Source organism: Borostomias antarcticus, assembly GCF_949987555.1.
Source record: "Borostomias antarcticus genome assembly, chromosome: 12".
In the NCBI taxonomy this organism is placed as follows: domain Eukaryota; kingdom Metazoa; phylum Chordata; class Actinopteri; order Stomiiformes; family Stomiidae; genus Borostomias; species Borostomias antarcticus.
The window spans coordinates 25,992,273-26,007,075 of NC_140245.1; the positions used below are offsets into that span (position 1 = coordinate 25,992,273).

At 44.3% G+C, this 14,803-nt stretch overlaps 1 protein-coding gene across 1 annotated transcript in view; it reads right to left on the minus strand.

The window, feature by feature from the left end:
• The window catches only part of pcdh9 (protocadherin 9), a gene marked incomplete at both ends in the record, with an annotated part of 225,659 nt that overhangs the window by 57,378 nt on the left and 153,478 nt on the right, over window positions 1-14,803 (minus strand). Inside the window, one exon of the mRNA XM_084447048.1 lies at window positions 9,400-9,604. Within this exon, the coding sequence (XP_084303174.1) occupies window positions 9,400-9,604 (205 nt within the window). The remainder of the gene's footprint in view (window positions 1-9,399; window positions 9,605-14,803) is intronic.

Consider the following 14,803-nt stretch of genomic DNA (forward strand, 5'->3'; position numbering starts at 1 on the left):
AAATGACAACCTTCAAACTGTCCCTCTGATAGCATTCCTTCTCAACTTTTTAAAGATGTTTTTTGGTACTGTGGGGTCCACTGTTCTTGTTCTGATGAATACCTGCCTTAGCTCAGGGCGTGTTCCAGTTGCTTTTAAACACGCTGTACTGCAGCCCCTTATTAAAAACAAAAAAACGTAGACTCTTCTGTTCTGTCTAATTATCTCACAGTTGCCTTTTCTGTCTAAAGTTTTGGAGAAAGTGTTTTTTTATTCAGCTGCAATCATTTCTTAATGCCCATGGTATTTATGAAATGTTCCAGTCTGGTTTCAGACAATGACACAGCACTGAAACAATGCTGAAACCTCAGTTGTTTTAAATGTGCTTTATAAAGGCAATTTGAGTTGAGTTGAGTTGAATACACCTTTTTCTAGAGTTCTCCTTAAAAGGGGGAGGGTGGAGATTGGTCTAAAATTACTGAGGACTGAGGAGTCTAAGTTGTTTTTCTTCTGAATGTGTTTTAGCAGGGCAGTGTAAAGTGCCGATTTAAAAACACTGGTACTGAGAGAACATTTTACAATAGCTAAAGTGTCCATGCGTACAGAGTAGGGATGCACCGAGATCTGTACGTATCTGTATCTGTTCAATCAACATCATTATCTGTATTCGTATTTGTATTCGGATAGAAACCAGGAGTGGGTGCGGAAACCGTATTTTCGAGTAACTTAATATTAATTGCCAATACAATTTTTTGAGCATTCAAAGCATCAAATTGATTTAATATTGTCATATAATTAGTTCTGAAATATATTCCACGTTCGAGTCCGCCCACTAAAAGTTACACTTAATGGAGTGCAACGAGTTGACAATTCTGTCTGATATCAGGGAAACTCAACTGGGATGTGATGGAAAACAACTGTCAAATACAACAGTAGATGGCGCTGTGTTACAATTTCAGATGGCAGCTGTCACATGACTAGCAATGTCCGCTTTCAGAGTCAAGACAACATGAAGCGAGCAAAACGGAGTTTGGACATGACTGAAGTGTTAAATGTGCAACGCTGTTTTAAAATTTAGCAGCTCTACTACGACAATGCAGGCAGCAGTACCACAGATGTAGTAAACATCCACTAGCCACATTTCATCTCAGACTGAGTGTAGCCTATTTTTTGAAGTTGTTGTCTAGTCGACAATAACGTTATGTTATGGCTTAAGCCATGTTTTTTTCCCCATAACCTTACTGCAATGGATATAAAGTCTGCCGGTGGAACAAACTTTCAAATCCATACCTACCAAAATGGAATGACCAGCTAGCATTAGCTAAATTAATAAACTTGCTGCTTGACGTTCCAACTGTATCTGACAATGGGTGAGTGAAAGTGTCCTCTCTTACCGCCTTGCTGTAAGCATTGCCAGTGGTCTCATCAGATTAGTGCAGCGTCTCCTTTGATTCACTCATTAACATAAAAATAGGCTAATGCAGTTTTTTTTTCCTCCAATTTATAACGAGTAACTTCAGATAGAAAAAAAATATGTTTCCAAGGCATTATCTGTGCCTTTCCAAATAGCATATCTGTATCCGGGCACACCCCTAGCACAGAGGTAAAAATAGTCTTCAAGAACTTGGTGGGAATAGCATTGATGGGGCAGGTAGACCACTTAAAGGAGAATTCCACCCTAGAACAACATTAGGCTCAACAACTAGACACCCACAAAACAATAAAGAAAAATGTGGTTTCCTTGACGATAGTTGCTCCATGTAAACAAAGCATGTTAATGAAGTCTGCACTTCCGGGGGTTTGTCGTGTCGAAACGCATAGAGAAATCCCCGGAAGAAAATAACAACGACAACAACAACAAAAACGTCTAGGAGGACGGGGACTCCACCATGCTCACCCTCTAGCTCTAACCATGCTAACCCTCTAGCTCTAACCATGCTAACCCTCTAACCATGCTAACCCTCTAACCATGCTCACCCTCTAGCTCTAACCATGCTAACCCTCTCACTCTAACCATGCTCACCCTCTAGCTCTAACCATGCTCACCCTCTAGCTCTAACCATGCTAACCCTCTAGCTCTAACCATGCTAACCCTCTAACCATGCTAACCCTCTAACCATGCTCACCCTCTAGCTCTAACCATGCTAACCCTCTAGCTCTAACCATGCTAACCCTCTAACCATGCTAACCCTCTAACCATGCTCACCCTCTAGCTCTAACCATGCTCACCCTCTAGCTCTAACCATGCTCACCCTCTAGCTCTAACCATGCTAACCCTCTAGCTCTAACCATGCTAACCCTCTAACCATGCTCACTCTCTAACCATGCTCACCCTCTAGCTCTAACCATGCTAACCCTCTCACTCTAACCATGCTAACCCTCTAGCTCTAACCATGCTAACCCTCTAACCATGCTCACCCTCTAACCATGCTCACCCTCTAGCTCTAGCCATGCTAACCCTCTAGCTCTAACCATGCTAACCCTCTAGCTCTAACCATGCTAACCCTCTAGCTCTAACCATGCTAACCCTCTAGCTCTAACCATGCTAACCCTCTAGCTCTAACCAGGCTAACCCTCTAGCTCTAACCATGCTAACCCTCTAACCATGCTAACCCTCTAGCTCTAACCATGCTCACCCTCTAGCTCTAACCATGCTCACCCTCTAACCATGCTCACCCTCTAACCATGCTCACCCTCTAACCATGCTAACCCTCTAGCTCTAACCATGCTAACCCTCTAGCTCTAACCATGCTCACCCTCTAACCATGCTAACCCTCTAGCTCTAACCATGCTAACCCTCTAGCTCTAACCATGCTAACCCTCTAGCTCTAACCATGCTCACCCTCTAGCTCTAACCATGCTCACCCTCTAGCTCTAACCATGCTAACCCTCTAGCTCTAACCATGCTCACCCTCTAACCATGCTAACCCTCTAGCTCTAACCATGCTCACCCTCTAACCATGCTAACCCTCTAGCTCTAACCATGCTAACCCTCTAACCATGCTCACCCTCTAACCATGCTAACCCTCTAGCTCTAACCATGCTAACCCTCTAACCATGCTAACCCTCTAACCATGCTCACCCTCTAGCTCTAACCATGCTCACCCTCTAGCTCTAACCATGCTCACCCTCTAACCATGCTCACCCTCTAACCATGCTCACCCTCTAGCTCTAACCATGCTCACCCTCTAGCTCTAACCATGCTCACCCTCTAACCATGCTCACCCTCTAGCTCTAACCATGCTCACCCTCTAGCTCTAACCATGCTCACCCTCTAACCATGCTCACCCTCTAACCATGCTCACCCTCTAGCTCTAACCATGCTCACCCTCTAGCTCTAACCATGCTCACCCTCTAACCATGCTAACCCTCTAGCTCTAACCATGCTCACCCTCTAACCATGCTAACCCTCTAGCTCTAACCATGCTAACCCTCTAACCATGCTCACCCTCTAGCTCTAACCATGCTAACCCTCTAGCTCTAACCATGCTCACCCTCTAGCTCTAACCATGCTAACCCTCTAACCATGCTCACCCTCTAACCATGCTAACCCTCTAGCTCTAACCATGCTAACCCTCTAGCTCTAACCATGCTAACCCTCTAACCATGCTAACCCTCTAACCATGCTCACCCTCTAACCATGCTAACCCTCTAGCTCTAACCATGCTAACCCTCTAACCATGCTAACCCTCTAACCATGCTCACCCTCTAGCTCTAACCATGCTCACCCTCTAGCTCTAACCATGCTCACCCTCTAACCATGCTCACCCTCTAACCATGCTCACCCTCTAACCATGCTCACCCTCTAGCTCTAACCATGCTCACCCTCTAGCTCTAACCATGCTCACCCTCTAACCATGCTAACCCTCTAACCATGCTCACCCTCTAACCATGCTAACCCTCTAGCTCTAACCATGCTCACCCTCTAACCATGCTCACCCTCTAGCTCTAACCATGCTAACCCTCTAACCATGCTAACCCTCTAGCTCTAACCATGCTCACCCTCTAACCATGCTAACCCTCTAGCTCTAACCATGCTAACCCTCTAACCATGCTAACCCTCTAACCATGCTCACCCTCTAGCTCTAACCATGCTCACCCTCTAACCATGCTAACCCTCTAACCATGCTCACCCTCTAGCTCTAACCATGCTCACCCTCTAACCATGCTAACCCTCTAACCATGCTCACCCTCTAGCTCTAACCATGCTCACCCTCTAACCATGCTCACCCTCTAGCTCTAACCATGCTAACCCTCTAGCTCTAACCATGCTAACCCTCTAGCTCTAACCATGCTAACCCTCTAGCTCTAACCATGCTAACCCTCTAGCTCTAACCATGCTAACCCTCTAACCATGCTCACCCTCTAACCATGCTCACCCTCTAGCTCTAACCATGCTAACCCTCTAGCTCTAACCATGCTAACCCTCTAACCATGCTCACCCTCTAGCCATGCTAACCCTCTAACCATGCTAACCCTCTAGCTCTAGCCATGCTAACCCTCTAGCTCTAACCATGCTCACCCTCTAGCTCTAACCATGCTAACCCTCTAGCTCTAACCATGCTAACCCTCTAACCATGCTAACCCTCTAGCTCTAACCATGCTCACCCTCTAGCTCTAACCATGCTCACCCTCTAACCATGCTAACCCTCTAGCTCTAACCATGCTAACCCTCTAACCATGCTCACCCTCTAGCTCTAACCATGCTCACCCTCTAGCTCTAACCATGCTCACCCTCTAACTCTAACCATGCTAACCCTCTAGCTCTAGCCATGCTAACCCTCTAACCATGCTCACCCTCTAGCTCTAACCATGCTCACCCTCTAACTCTAACCATGCTAACCCTCTAGCTCTAGCCATGCTAACCCTCTAGCTCTAACCATGCTAACCCTCTAGCTCTAGCCTACCCAATAAAGTTAGCTTAACAAAACTAAAAATACAGTATGCGATCGCACACACTCAAACAAAAGATGACAAATGACGCACAGATGTTTCATTTTACATTTAATGAAGGCTACGGCTGTTGTTCTGCCAAATTCCAACTCCGTTCACCTCCTAGCTCAGTTCCGCGTAATGCATGCTGGTCAATTGAGTCTTTCAAAATAACACCGTCTGTAACCACCACATTCAGTTTATTGAACTTATTACTATAAATAATGACATTTTCTGGTTTGGTTTTAGTTCATTGTAAACAAGACACACAATCACGTGTTTAGAGGCTACAAAATCATAGACTTGAATTTTCCTTTAAGTTGTGACACCACTTCGCTCAACATCTCCATGTCAACTGTTATAAACAAATGGGCATACGGAGATGTGCCAATACTCACAATATGGACATCAAAGGTATCTGCTGCTGCAATACACATTACATTAGGTTCTGCAAGGAATGTAACATACCATTCAAAAAGGCACGCTGCTTCCCCAATAACAAACCGTGGATCAGCAAGGACATTAAAGCCTTACTCAACAGAAAGAAGAGGACCTTTATGTCAAAAGATAGTGAGGCCAGGTCAGTCCAGAAAGAGCAGAAGAAGGAGTTGAGAAAGGCTAAAAACAGCTATGGGGAGAGGTTGGAGGGTAAACCGGAGCAAAACGGCTCCAAGGATGTATGGGATGGAATGAAAAAAAAAAAGACTGGGCAGAGTGTCTCTTGCCCAGCAGTGGGGTTAGGTCAAGAACGTGCTAATGAGCCGACTGTGGGAGTGTGGTGTTGGCTATCACCACACTCCCACACCCACCCCTGTGAGTTCAAAGGGTAGCCCAACACACCTGCCCCAGCCCCCCTCCACCCCTCTATCCGCACCAGTACATGCATCACAGAGAGCCAGGTAAGTAGAGAACTTGGAAAGCTTAGAATCAGCAAGGCTGAAAGTCTTCGAAAGATGGTTGATGGTTCTGCAGTGCCTTAGGCCCATGGCGAGTGACTTCCTGGAGCCACTGAAGTTCGCATACCAAGCCAGAATCAACGTGGACGATGATGACGAACATCTACCTGTTCCACAGAGCTTACTCACATTTGGAGAGGGCAGGAAACACAGCGAGAGTCATGTTCTTTGACTTCTCCAGTGCATTCAACATCATCCTGCTCCTCCGGTTAGCGGAAAAGCTCCCAGCCATGCTGGTAGACCACAACATGGTGGTCTGGATCACAGACTACCTCACCGGCAGGCCTCAGTATGTCCGACTGCAGGGCGGTCTACACCACTGACTTCAACCACAACTCCTCTATCGGAGTACAAGGATTTGGTCAGGAGATTCGTCACATAAGACTAGCTCACTTTTGGTGTTGGCCATACTTCGATATCATCCGCAATGCTGCACCCTCTAGGCCTACAAGAAATACAGAAGCACTAGCTAGGTCTTTAAATGTTTAATGACCTTAACTGAGACCACCAAGAAGAGGTATTAAAATGTTTATAAATAAATAAACAGCTTCAGGGCTGGGACAAATTTACTTTAAGTCAATGCACATTCATCAAATGAATTTAAATTATAAATTGCCACTGATTATACCGCATAGTTATTACATTAGACATTTAATTGTTGTATGGTGGGTACTTGTTGCATAGCAACCAGCGGAATAATGCCTCTAATTATACATGATCCTGCTGAAACTGCTGAAATATTTTTTTTCTGGAAATTGCACACTAATGACAGTAAGATGATTACACTGGAAAATGCACAGACGGTAAATAGCACCCTCCACCATACACTGGAAAATATCATCATCATCATTCTCAAGAGTATAACGGAAAGAGAGCCAACGCATTTGGGTCATCCTGCAATCAAATATCAAAATAGCATCTCTTGTGGAGCAGGCTGCAGGACCTATTTGGATCAGTACAGTATGTGTTGTTCACCCTCCACCCCGTGACTGTCATGTTGTTCAGCCTTCTCTTTCTAACCAGTGTACTGTAGATTTCCTTTTCACCCAACTGCCACATTCCTGGCTCTGATGGTAATGACCTAATATTTCGCACTAAGAAAGTACTTAAACCAAAAATACTGAACCAAAAATGCACATTAAATGCTGCAATCCAATGTCATGGTCAGTTAATGAACCTTGATTGATATTTTCTCATCTGAGGGTCTGTAGGAAGAGAACCACCAACACACAGAAGACAAAATGCATTTTATAAGATTAACTGTTTTGCAGGGGACTCAATGGCAAAACAGTCTTTTTGAAGGATATTTGTCCTCCATTTTAGGTATGGAGTCAAGTGGAACAGAGCAGAACAGAAGACTGCCTTTTTCTTTGCCCTTATGTTCTGCAACTTACACTTGAGCCTCTCAGAGACAATGTTGTGTCTGCTTGTCGGGCCCAGTATGCGTCTAGAAAGGTAAATGCAAGCTTTTCATCACAATATGCTCATAGGGGACAATCATCTGTTTCACAACAGAGAGAATGCATGAAAGAGAGATAGGTAAAGCATTACCCACACACTTCAAAGGTTAATTCAATCCGCAGAATTACTCTGTGACGCTAGTGTCTGTCCTATGAAGTTGACAAATTAATCTGACCCTGCTGCTTCCCATCCTGAAAAATGCTTTGTGTGATGGAATAACAAAGTGGTTTGTTGTGCATTGAGAGAAGTCCCAGTGGTGGAAGCACTATGCGTTGTGTTGAAGTCACATCATAAAAAGAGGAATCCGTTAGCGAGATGTGGTTCGCTTCCTGGCCCTCTGGTCTGTTGGGGGTCTTATACATGTCTACATGTATTAATACAATCTCAGATCTGCATCTTCGTGTTTGATGTTACATGGGCATCAAAGGCAATTACTTGTTTTGTTGATGTTCTTATTTTCAATTTCAATGTGTTTTTTGTTTTTGAAATTCAAAAGGACGTGTTATAAAATTATATCCTCCGTTATTGATAATGTGAATATGAGGAAAATGTTTTGCATTTTGCAGGAACATTGCAAGAGAGCATCATCGAATACAGATCAGTTCCCCGTTTCCTGAACTGCTTCATGAACTAGGTTGAGGTATTCACTCAAATTACCTAGGACATCATTGACTTTTGAATTATCTGTAATCAAAAAATAATCCCTCATGAACTGTAGGCCTATACTGTACCTCAAAACTTCCACTACAAAAAGATTTGAAGAGCGGCCAAAGTTAGAGGTCTTCACCCAAAGACCTTGACTAAACATATCAATCTTACAGAGGACCTGAAAGTGAGACTTTGATTAGTGAAGTCTAACTTACTCAGTGGCAAACTATTGCTAAACGTTCCATAACTTTTCAACATGGATTATGATAACCACTAGTTGTTAATTAACTTGTCAATATCTATTCCACACCAAGGCATAAATGGATTAATTTTCCAATCCAGTGGGAATCAAACCCAGGATAGACCTTGGCAACCTTTTGAGAATACCAATATGCCAAGTTAAAATCTTTATGGTGAGGAAAATTGGGATTACAAATCCCTGAAAAGTACCCAAAATGTTTACTCCCAACCACCTCTGCTATACTAAGTACTGTACAACTTAGCCACATGCTGTTTAGTGAAAGCACCGATGTTTCCCCTATGTGAGCGCTCTGCCCTCCAACCAGCCTGGCAGGGGGCGGCCGTGGGGTGCTGCACTTGATCTCTGCCTCACCTCCTAAGGAGAAAACTAGAAAAGTGGGTCAAAAGGAGAACAGTCTCTCTTGCACCCAACAGAAATAGCATCAAGTTAACACAGTGTCTCCTCCTACAGGGAAATCATCTCTAAATAAATCAAATGAGCTGAGCAAATAGGTGAGGAGCCGCTGGGAGCCGCAGGTCGGCACCAGGGAGCCAGAACAGGACCAGGATGGAGGAAAGATGATTAACTGAGAAAGAAATGGCCCACTCACATTTCCCCCAACACACTTTGGGTTTGAAAGATTTGATAGATTTAACAAAAAAAGCAGCTGTATCAGTGTTGTGTATGGGAGTGTTGCCTCTTGTTGTTTTGTGTGTGTGTGTTCTTGTTTTTAGAGGGGGAGTTATGTTTGTCCTCCCATCCCCCCCCCCCCCCCCCCCACACACACACACACACACCCTCTCTTTTAGAATTCACACACACCCTCTCTTTGAGAATTGAATCGTTTTGGCTGAGACAAGCCACACTCCCCATTGCATGGCTAAAGGTTTCGGGGAGTTGACGGACAATCCATCAGGGACTTGTGGCAGTGGTGACACGTAATGAGACACTTTCAGCCGTGTGCAAACACCTGAACCCTATTCTCACATGTCACATGAGGGCAAACCATAATATTATTTTAGGGCCTACAACCAACAATAGGAAATGCTTTGGGAAATGTGTCTTTCTTTGTGGCTGCATAAAATACAAATATTTCAGGGCGGAATATATATATATATATATATATATATGATCTGCCATGGTCTTATTTGCACTTGAAAAGAAACAGGAAATGAAACTCACCAGAGTTGGGATCAGAGTTCCCGTCTGCTTCGGTCCTCTTGTCTGGGGAGGCTTGCTGGTAGAAGTCGTCTGAACCAGCCTGAACCAGAGGGAGAGGTTGAGTGAGGAGGGACCCCCTACCCACGGGCTCATGCTCCCCCAGGCCGCTGTCACTGCAGCTCTCCTGGGAGCCATCCGGCAGGTGAAACGTGACGCGCCGCTGCGACTAAAACCAAGAGAGCACAAGACAGAGCCGCGTTAGAGCTCTGCTCTCTGCTCTGTCTCTCTGCACCCCTCACCACAGACATTCTGCCTGTCTCTCTATCTCTCTATCTCTCTATATCTCTCTGTCTCTCTATCTCTTTATATCTCTCTGTCTCTCTATCTCTCTATATCTGTCTCTCTGCACCCCCCACCTCCACAGCCATTCTGCCTGTCTCTCTATCTCTCTATATCTCTCTATATCTCTGTCTCTCTGCACCCCTCACCACAGACATTCTGCCTGTCTCTCTATCTCTCTCTGTCTCTCTATATCTCTGTCTCTCTGCACCCCTCACCACAGACATTCTGCCTGTCTCTCTATCTCTCTATATCTCTCTGTCTCTCTATCTCTCTATATCTGTCTCTCTGCACCCCTCACCACAGACATTCTGCCTGTCTATCTCTCTATCTCTCTGTCTCTCTATCTCTCTGTCTCTCTATATCTCTATATCTCTCTGTCTCTCTGTCTCTCTATCTCTCTATATCTCTCTGTCTCTCTATCTCTCTCTGCTCTGTCTCTCTGTACCCCTCACCACAGACATTCTGCCTGTCTCTCTATCTCTCTATATCTCTCTGTCTCTCTATCTCTCTATATCTCTCTGTCTCTCTATCTCTCTATATCTGTCTCTCTGCACCCCCCACCTCCACAGCCATTCTGCCTGTCTCTCTATCTCTATGTCTCTCTGTCTTCTATATCACTCTGTATCTCTATCTCTATATCTCTCTGTCTGTTGTTATATCTATATCTCTATTTCTCTCTATCTCTATATATCCGTCTCTCTGTCTCTCTATCTCTCTATATCTCTGTCTCTGTCTCTCTATATCTCTATATCTATCTGTCTCTATCTCTCTATATTCAAATTCCAATAAGCTTATATATATATATATATATATATATCTGTCTCTCTGTCTCTCTATATCTCTCTATCGCTCTATATATCTGTCTATCTGTCTCTCTCTCTCTGTCTCTCTATATCTCTATGTCTCTGTCTCTCTATATCTCTCTGTCTGTCTATCTATCTCTCTATATCTCTGTATATGTCTCTATATATATATGTCTGTCTGTCTCCCTATATATCTATATACCTATGTCTCTCTGTCTGTCTCTGTCTCTCTCTGTCTGTCTATCTATCTATCTATCTATCTATCTATCTATCTATCTATCTATCTATCTCATGACCGTTCACGCACTCATATCACACATATCTTTGCCCTTTTGTTGACTTTGTTGATTTAGCTAAAATGCAACACTTTTATTTGTGGTTTTAAATCTTTAAGAAAATGGGTGTCGACATCAGGGTGTAAAGAGTGAAACACGTGATTGATTAACGCCTCCATCTCGCTGACTCCGTGTGCGTGGCGTTCCGGACACGCTCAGGTTTCATTCCGTCCTCCACGCCGCCTCAGCCACGACCGCATTTCAGGAGCCACCATTTTGTTTGATATTCCAAAAATAAATTTGCCGTCTATTTTCGCCGGAGCTCTGCGAAGAGACGGTTCTGGGAGGCTTTCTGAAACGTGCCGCAGCGCATCTGGTGGAAACACGATCATCGTCTAGAACGGCCACGGTCCACTCCGGCTCTCGTACGATAACCGGAACGCACCGCAACCAGAGTCAGTGGAATTTCAGCGTAACAGAGGCTTCCCTACATACGGAACTCAACCATTAACCGATTAACCAATCACGGAAGGAGTGGTGGAGGGATGAGGGTTGGCTGATGTATGAAAAAAAAATGCTTTGGAAAGAATCATCCTGAGGTGTAATATCCCAGATAGCAAGCGGATGTGTAATGATTCTGGGCCATAAAGGGGCCGGAACTAAGCCACAAGGGCCAGATCTGGCCTGTATATGGCCCAGATCCGCTTGCTAGCTGGGACAGCTGCAGCCATTACAGTACATGTAAGTTGTTCGTTTCAAGGCGGATGCTAGAACTGCCACGTTTCACCACACACAACACCTGCCCCTCACACACATCTGATACACATGCATATTCAACATGCACATACATGTCATACATACATACATACATACATACATACATACATACATACATACATACATACATACATACATACATACATACATACATACATACATACATACATACATACATACATGTGATGTTGTAGTTTTACTTAACATGGAACCATGGCATTTGCACCCAAATGAGAAAGAAATGTTATATAAACCCAATGTTGATGTAATTAATCCATAATTACAGTATGTAGGATGACTTTTGAATAATTTGGCTTTATTCCTTATTGTCAAAAAGTCATCAACAGTTTGCATGGGCTAAAAGACAACACAGGCACATCACTTGTAGTAGGGCCACATACACACAGGCAGGCAGACGCACAAACACACACACACACACACACACACACACACACACACACACACACACACACAGAGAGAGAGAGACATTCAAACTACCTCCCAATAGAACTTTCCTATTCTTAATTCCGTGTCTTTGTTCCCGGAGTCCTAATGACATTTTTCACAAGTCCAGAGACGAGCCTCCAGCTCAGCTTTCCATGAGCATGGAGAGGTCCCTGCCATTTCCGTGACAACTAAGAAAAGGACTGGAGCAGGCTTTCTAGTAATTATTGGCAGAAGCAAAGGTCACCCAATATGCAGTCTAATGCAAATGACCTCATTAAATATTTTAGACCTGGTCTAAAAAAGCAAGCGACATTTAGTTAAACCAAGTGTGAAGAGACTGAGAAAACCCATGTGGCTCAAACCCAACAAGAAGAACAAAAAAAATGATGTGTGTGTGTTTGTGTGTGTGTGTGTGTCTGTCTGTCTGCGCGAGTGTATGCGTGTGTGTGTAAATTATATCTGGTAGGGGTAATGCGAAATAATGTGTTTGTTCAAGCGTCATTTTCATACCTGTCTTTTGCTTGACTGGCCAACATGTTTCTGGCTGTCAAAACACCCTCATCACGCCTTAATTCTCTTCTCCAGACTAATATATCAAAAACAGACATCTAATATGCATTACACTCACGGGGCAAAAGGGCCATGAGGCATCATTTACCTAGCAGCAGTATGACAAGTATTTGACATGTTTGGAGGCCAAAGGATGTACAGATGTAAAGAGTACAATAGAACAAATGTTGCCGAGTTAGTTGTAAATAGCATCATTTTTTTTTTTTTAACTAACCGTACAAGGTCCTTCCCAGCCTGTCTGCAATTTAGAGTGCATTTCTCAATAAGCACAAACACAATAAACACATTCAAAGTGCAACCTTGACTTGTCGGGTGTTTTTGTTCTAACGGATCTTCATGTGAGTGGTTCACTGTACCGTACAGTAGCTACACAGAACGCCATGGAACTGGATCACGGAAAAACGAGCCAAGGTTGCGCGCCATTGTCGTGTTGTTTATCAGAGATGCATACTCCACATTCTCCTCACAATACCTGAAATCAGACAATGCGTGCCTTCGACAGTAGATCGCATTTGTAAGTGAGAATAGCATGTGATAATTGTGCTAGAGATGTACTGTAAATGAAGGGACTTCTGAAGGAAAGGTTACTTGCAGCATCAGACGCCATTTGCATCCCTATCTCCCAGCCTCAGCCCTGAGGGCAGCTCACCTTATTCAAAGAAATGCCATCATTAATGAAAAGCAGCAGGATTTGTTTAAACCGTGGCCAATTACAGGGCTTTCAATGTGTGTTTGCAAGACTGTCAGTGTGTGTGTGTGTTTGTGTATGCATGTGTGTGTGTGATGGTGAGTGTGCATGTGTGTGTGTGCGTGCCTGTGTCGGTGAGTGTGTGTGTGTGTATGTGTGTGTATGCATGTGTTTGTGCGTCTGTGTGCACGCGCATGTCTGTGTCGATGTGTGTGTGTGTGTGTGTGTGTGCGCGCGTCTGTGCCCGGCAGTTACTCAGAGCGATATTAGCATAAGACAGGCTTAAGCTGTCCCTACTGCCAATTTACATGATATTATGGCTTATCATGCTTGCCACACCTAATTACCAACGTGTTGCTCAGATTGTAGGACACCAAACACTCCCACTAGTGTGTACCAATCCATGTGTCCTGTAGATCAGTGATGTTTGTACCAATCCATGTGTCCTGTAGATCAGTGTGTTTGTACCAATCCATGTGTCCTGTAGATCAGTGTCAGTTCAACGCTCACTGTTCAAAGACACAACTAGATCGAGTGCATATGAGGTTTTTCGTCCACATTGGGGGAAAAAAACCCACCATGGAATTGAAATGGAAAGAGAGACCCCCCCCCCCCCCCCCCCACCACCACGTCTCCCTTCAACATCGCTGACAGCTTTACTCGCCAGTCTGTTTGAAAACTCAGACGAAAAACTCGCTTAATCCCATCATGTTTGTGAATCCATGAATGGGGTGATGTTGACAACAAAGAATATGGCGTCATGCAATGATGTACTCAAGCCCTCGCACGCTGACTCCAAACATCAGCCAGGGGGAGTTCAACTTTCACCACTCAAGAGTTCACTTCAAATATCAGAATATTATATATGTTGGTTATTCCCGCAGCCATGGATAATAGCATTTGAAATTCTCTTTGACATCTATTAGTTGAGCTTCACTGGGGTTCGAGAGGTTTGGACATTTCCGAACTAGTCCATTGAATTCCGAGAAACACTATCAAAGAAAGTTCTAGTATTTGATCTTGAGTACATTCCACGCTGTGTTTGTGTTAACCCTATAGCTTTGAATACAGAGAATCAGTAGCATCCCTTCCCTTTCAAAAACTAGTCCAAAATCAATCTCAACAAAGACAAATCAATCTGCCAATCTCCCTTCAACTTCACCGGCACAGACTATTATGAGAATAGCTGATTGATGATCAATTGAGCGAAATGACTGAAGAGCAGCCCTCTCTCGCTATTGGAGGAACCGGGACAGGAAATTGAATCTGGTTCACTGCTCAGGTTGTGGATTAATATTTCTGTGGCAAATAGACTATCTCCGGTGTGTGTGTGCGCGCGCGTGTGTGTGTGTGTGTGAGGGGGCGCATGCGTGGGTACGTCCCCGCCTGTGTCTTAAATGGATTGCGGCTAGTCCTTAGACCGTGAGGAGCAGATATATCCCGTGAGAGCACTCCCACATCTCCAGCAGACCTGCAAGCCTGAAAACACAGACATTGGGGTGTGGCAACACTGGCACAGCGAC